The 6,272-nt window shown below is 40.3% G+C and overlaps 1 protein-coding gene across 1 annotated transcript; it reads right to left on the bottom strand.

Annotated features, from left to right (window-relative positions):
• Positions 1-3,410: 3,410 nt before the first annotated feature.
• Positions 3,411-5,296, bottom strand: LOC104445968 (peroxidase A2-like). Its single transcript, XM_010059895.3, has 4 exons — positions 5,015-5,296; positions 4,685-4,876; positions 4,391-4,556; positions 3,411-4,036 (listed from the first exon to the last, which is right to left on the bottom strand). Exons 1-4 carry the CDS (start codon positions 5,240-5,242, stop codon positions 3,618-3,620), a joined length of 1,005 nt encoding a protein of 334 aa, XP_010058197.1. The 5' UTR covers positions 5,243-5,296; the 3' UTR covers positions 3,411-3,617.
• Between the last annotated feature and the right edge of the window lie 976 nt (positions 5,297-6,272).

The raw sequence follows: 6,272 nt of genomic DNA, 5'->3' as shown, positions 1-6,272 counted from the left end.
AGTTTCTCCCTTATAAGTTTTGATCTTCCCGTTAGTGACGATGGAACGCCTCTTTTCTCGTTGGCGTCGTTCCGTTGCTCCCATATACTTAAAGTTATAATTTTTTTTTTTTTGCTTCTTTCCGTCTCTCGCAAGTATTGCTTGCGAATTATCTCTTTTGGTCTATGTTATTGGTTTGTGAGTTATCTTTCACATTTTCCGTGACAAATTTAGTAATTTAATTTTCTTTTGGTCATACTTCGAGAGTTCTTGTCATTGAATTTCATTTTTCTCGAAACTTGTTTTGCAGAGAAGCTCCAAGCTAGTTTATATCATGAATTCCGAACTATATTTAGGACTATAAAAAATCTCACTAATCCGTTCCTTCAAGTTTACTCTTTCATGTTTGCAATTTTTGAATTTCTCGTTCAATCTTTGTCAAATTAAAACAATAAATGATATCAACAAATGTTGAATTAACCATCGCCTTGGTGGCTGCGATGGTTTGGGCTCTCTCCCCCTCACGAAGGGGAGGAGTTCGAATCCCCTCACAGTCGCTTGGGGTCTTAAGTGAGACGTTGGGGGTGGTGGGTCCTCCCACTTACGTGTCCCCCCAAGTTTACTCGTCAGCTGCTAGTTGTACGGGGTTTCTGGGTCATAAAAAAAAATGTTGAATTAATATTTTTAGTATAAATTAATTCTATGCTCTTTATTATTATTATTATTATTATTATTATTATTATTATTATTATTATTATTATTATTATTATTATTATTATTATTATTATTATTATTATTATTATTATTATTATAATTATAAATATATATTAAATATATAACGTGTCGGAACGTGTCGGAATTCTCTATTTTTTGAGAAATGACGTGTTAGCGTATCATGTTGTGTTGTGTTATGTTGCGTGTTTGTGTCGGTGCTACATAGCTCCAAATTGGGACTTTAGGTAATTTGGGGTTTGGTTCATGAAGGGGAGGAAGGTGACATTCTTAGTAAAGACTTTGTTTGACAATTTTGTGGTTGACGAACGTGATTGAAGCAAGATGAGATCGGATCTAGAGAAAAAGCAAGAGCAATCTGGGTTCTTCGTGAGTTTGTGGTTTGGGAAGGACGACATACCTTTGGCTGTTCTTTGTTGATTTTCGGATCACCATGTAAAGTTGTTGCTTTTGCTTAATGTTGTCGACAACACAAGGAAATGGGGACCACAACACTTGCTTGTGTTTGCTATAGTTTGTGGTAGACAAATTGGGTCTTGATTGGGTTATGAGCGAATGGGGTCTTCACGATTTGGACGTTCAAACCTGGGACTACAATGGACGAAGGCGTCGGGTGAAAGGGGGACTCGATTTGTTCATGATTGTCTGGCTTCACGATTATGTGGTTGACGAATGTGATTGAAGCAAGATGAGATCAGATTTTGAGAAAATGCAAGAGCAATCTGGGTTCTTCGTGAGTTTGTGGTTTGGGAAGGACGACATACCTTTAGCTGTTCTTTGTTGAGTTCGGGACCACCATGTAAACTTGTTGCTTTTGCTCAATGCTGTCGACAACACAAGGAAACATGGACCACAACACTTGCTCGTGTTTGCTGTAGTTTGTGGTAGACAAATTGGGTCTTGATCGGGTTATGAACGAATGAGGTCTTCATGATTTGGACGTTCGAATCTGGGACTACAATGAACGAAGGCGTCGGGTGAAAGGGGGACTCGATTTGTTCATGATTGTTTGACTTCACGATTATGTGGTTGACAAACGTGATTGAAGCAAGATGAGATCAGATCTAGAGAAGAAGCAAGAGCAATATGAGTTCTTCGTGAGTTTGTGGTTTGGGAAGGACGACATACCTTTAGCTGTTCTTTGTTGAGTTCGGGATCACAATGTAAAACTGTTGCTTTTGCTCAATGCTATCGACAACACAAGGAAACGGGGACCACAACACTTGCTCATGTTTGCTGTAGTTTGTGGTAGACAAATTGGGTCTTGATCGGGTAATGAATGAATGGGATCTTCACGATTTGGACGTTTGAACCTCTACAATGGACGAAGGCGTTGGGTGAAAGGGGGACTCGATTTTTTCATGATTGTCGGACTTCACGATTATGTGGTTGACGAACGTGATTGAAGCAAGATAAGATCATATATAGAGAAAAAACAAGAGCAATATGGTTTCTTCGTGAGTTTGTGATTTGAGAAATCAAGGCTTTAGTTGATGAAAAGGAGACGGCAGCATTTCTATTTCTTCGCGAGTCTTCTTTTCTTTTTCTTTTTTTTCTTTTTTTTTTAATTAAAGGAAACGATTTCGTTTTATTTTTTGGCAACTGTGTCCGTGCCAGCCGTGCCACGTAGGATGTTCGACGCTGACTTGGTAGGCCACATCAGACTTTTCTGGTCAATATGACTGAATTGGATAATATGCAAAAGGTTTAGAACTGAATTGGCCAAATTGAAAGGTTTATGACTGAATTGATACAAATGCAATAGGTTTAAGACTTTTTTGATAATTTTCGCGAGATTTAAGATGAACATAAAATTGATCAGACCAATCTTTCCTCTCTTCTAATCCCTTTTAATTATAATATCTCTTTCCCTCCATTCAAATACAATTGTGTCTTTAGAACCCTTTCTCTTCCCTCCTAATTTCGCAATATGCAAAATATTATGAAAGGTGTTGCCCAAGAGAAAAGAAAGGGGGAAGCAAAAAAGTTGCAGTTATGCCAAACCAAATGCTAACATTTTACTCCTCATTTTTCCATGTTGACCTGTAAGATGAGGCCCTCCACTTCTTTGCACTATGGCAAAATTATATTGTCCTTATGCTTAAAAAGATGATGACCAATTGAGGGTATATCTTACTTACGAGTAACATCATGAGGGCTTATCATCCATTGGGAGGCCAGTGGTTTTGGTCTGTACTACGGCATGGCAATAATTCTCCTATTTTATGTGTGGTTTGATGCATTCTTGCCTCCCTTGCCATCATAAAAGTCTTTCTAGGTGTCACATCTTGTCCATCTTGACAATCGGTCCCTTTCCTTGTTAGATTAGGCATGAGCCTAGTTCGTCCATGAACCACTCATCTTTTGAAGATGAGCCTAGTTTAATATCATATGTAATGATCCTATTTATTCTTAAGTAAATAAAGTTTTAATCTTCGAACTAATCAATACGAAGGAAGTCAGCGCCTTTTCCTCATTCTCCTCCCTTAGACAGCCTTGAAGGATATCATCAGATATCACGATTAAAACACCGGCCCGTTCAACCACATTTGTTATTGAATCGAGATGTGTCTAAGTCATTGTCTCATGTACTATCACCTTTTTTTCACGAACTAAAATATTATGCGGTTGACGGTAGTGCACGTTTATAAGAGTTCCTAAAGAAGGGGATGATTAGTATAAGAAGATCTCAACAAAGACGCGTAAAACCGTGTAATAAGAATTTTAATCTAATCGACTCTTAACACTGCACGCTTAACAAGAAATACAAACCTATGGCTCGCTCCCCAATAGAACTGATGTATTCAACCATGCCTGATCTTTAAATCTCATTGTGCTTTAATATCACATACACGCAAAGAAAACACCAAAAAAGAGAAAGAAAGAAAGAAATAAATAAAGAGCTTTCAACTCCCGTTGACCTTCTTGCAATTCGATCTGATCTCCCCACTACTTCCGGTGAGAGGACTAATGTTTCCCATGTTTATCATCGATTGAGCAAAGCTCTGGAAGAAGGCGCTCTGGTTGCCGCTGAAGCTGTTGACGATGGAGATCGTTGCGGCGCCAGATGTTGAGAACAGCTCTTGATCGGACTGAAGAAGCCCTTGGTTGTTCTGGAGGTTGGCGTAGTAGTTGTTGTCGAATGTGTTCACGGTCGTCGGGTCGAGGTTGGCGAGGACGGAGCCGCTTCCATTCTGTGGGCAAAGTTGTTGGAGAGTGGTCAAGTATGAAGGACTTATGGTTGGATCTGGGCTGCCACTCGCGTTGAAGTTGTAGAGCCTAGGGCTGAATGTCCTGCACTGTGCACGTCCAAAGGTGTGAGCTCCTGTTTCATGATCAGATGCACGAAAAGTTAGCTGAGGCAGAACAAAGAATCTGCAAATGCTCAGTTATGGAAGTCGATGAATAGAGCAATGCTAGGTATGCTTAAAATAAGTTGTATACCAAATAAATGTGACAAATTCAGTAGGATGCATCTGAGTAAGTGGGTCACGTTAAATGTAAAATAATTGCCATCTACAATGTTACTTGATATATTAATTTAAAACGACCTTAGTAAACTTATCATTTAGCATATAAATCTAGGAGTTTGTATGCAAATTTTGACACCATCCTTTGGATCTTCATATGCAAGTCCAACAATACACTTTAGCTCTTCTTTTTGTCTGTGGTTCTTTACCGGAAAGAGTGACAAGGTCATTGGTGTCCAAGCCAACAGCGGCGAATTTGGAAGTGAGGTTAGCCAAGGAATCAAAAGGGCTAGGTATCGATGTGTTCGCTCCTGCTTGGTTCGCCGTCAAGCTGTCCCTCCTCCCCGAGAGCACCGTCCAAGATGGACCTCCTGACTGCAAGTTTATAAGAGTGACAATCAAGAGAAGCACCATTATGATTCGTGGAAGCCAAGTATCAGTAGCCAACCCTAGATATGCTTTGAATTTATATTTAAAGTTTCTTTGACTATAGCTATGTCTACCAGAACGACAGAAGCTTGAGCACCGAGGGCGAGAATGTCGGCGCAAGACACGGTCCCAGGACAAGAGCTCTCGATGGCTGATTTGATGTTGTCCACCACATCGAACCCTCTTGTCGAATTTGTATTCGGAGCTGCGTCTTTCTCACTCGTAATGGTTGCGCTGTTGTCCAGCAACAACGATCCATCACACCCCTGTCAACACATAGTATGCTCAAAAGTTAGTTCAAGTGACCAACTACCCGATAATCGGATTGAAAGTCAAAACGAAAAACGCTTAATTTAGGACACGCTGTTAACGGGAGTTGACCAAGACCAAGCTTAGGGACTCACGTCAACAAAGCAATCGTGGAAATGGAGACGGAGGAGGCTGGCGGTGATGCGCGGGTCGGATTGAAGGGCCTGCTGGATCACGGTTTGGACGATGTTGGACACATTCGGGCATGATGTGGCATAAAAGTTTGAGCTTAATTGAGCACTCGACGGATGGAGGAGAAACAACAACGCGGCGAAAACCGCTATCCCCATCAGCGAGGAAGGAGCGTGAGAACGGACCATCATGACTATTATTTTGATGTCGTTTGGAATTGTGGACTCCTCTCAAAAAACAGTGGAGAACTTGAATCGTAAAGCACATTGCTGGTCCTGTATATATAGTAAGGATGCGTCGGTGCTCCTGGGGCTCAAAAGTCGTCATGAGCGCGTAAAATCATTGAAATTATTGCTTGCCAGCTCCGCTGATCGAAGACTCTTTCCATCCTTACTCCGTAAGGTAACATTATTGACGTTCGAATTAGGCGCAAGGATCGAACATATAGAAAACCACGGCGCGAAACTTCGGAGATGATTCCGTGAGAAGTGACGATCGTAATAATGATTAATCAACGTTTTAGGGCAATGATCATCCTCCACACACACCCTCTAGAGCTTTGAAATTTTCAATGCATGGCGCCTCTTTTTTCAGCTCAGATCCAATCAGAAGCAAGAAGGAGGAGAAATCGAGACGGCAACAAAAGCATATATAAAAGCATTACATTGGGTAGTTTATTCAAATTAGGTAAATAGCTGTAGCAAAACCAGCATGCTTTATCAAAATCAAGAATTAGTTGGTCGCTGTCTCTTCCGCAATCATAGGGGAGTGTGTAAGTTAGATTTGATGTGTACATTTGGAGCGTTTCTCTTCGAATCTATAACCATTACACGTCAATTTTTAACGGAGCTTGTGCTTTATATATTAGACCGGCCTGCTAATGATAGCGATATGCTTCATTATTGCAGTTTTTGTGAATCGACTAGAGTTTACAAGCCAAAGTTAGGTTGCGAGATTAATTTAGTAATGATAAATTTTATTTTAAATGATTGCATACATGGTTATTGTTTGGGGCTAGGGTAATCTACTCGTTTTTGTCTAGAGAAGTTTTAAAAGCCAAACTTATAATAAGGGGCGTGGACGCAATTAGTGAAAAGTGAAAGAAGTTTCGCATAAGTGACAAATGCAAACGCAGTCCGAAAACAAGAATCCGCTTGAACACAATGTAACTTTTGATCAAACTGGAATTTATTTCGAGGATCATAAGTAGAGGTCGAAATC

Source organism: Eucalyptus grandis, chromosome 1, assembly GCF_016545825.1.
Source record: "Eucalyptus grandis isolate ANBG69807.140 chromosome 1, ASM1654582v1, whole genome shotgun sequence".
In the NCBI taxonomy this organism is placed as follows: Eukaryota; Viridiplantae; Streptophyta; class Magnoliopsida; order Myrtales; family Myrtaceae; genus Eucalyptus; species Eucalyptus grandis.
Note: the sequence above shows the minus strand (reverse complement) of the source record. Positions and strands in the feature narration are given on the sequence as shown.

Bases quoted from the DNA above. Each gene is read 5' to 3' on its own strand.
- LOC104445968 (XM_010059895.3), bottom strand. From the start codon at position 5,242: ATGATGGTCCGTTCTCACGCTCCTTCCTCGCTGATGGGGATAGCGGTT. The intron at 4,877-5,014 runs GTGAGTCCCTAA...ATGTGTTGACAG, and splicing joins TCCACGATTGCTTTGTTGAC to GGGTGTGATGGATCGTTGTT. The intron at 4,037-4,390 runs GTAAAGAACCAC...ATCATGAAACAG, and splicing joins TGACCTTGTCACTCTTTCCG to GAGCTCACACCTTTGGACGT.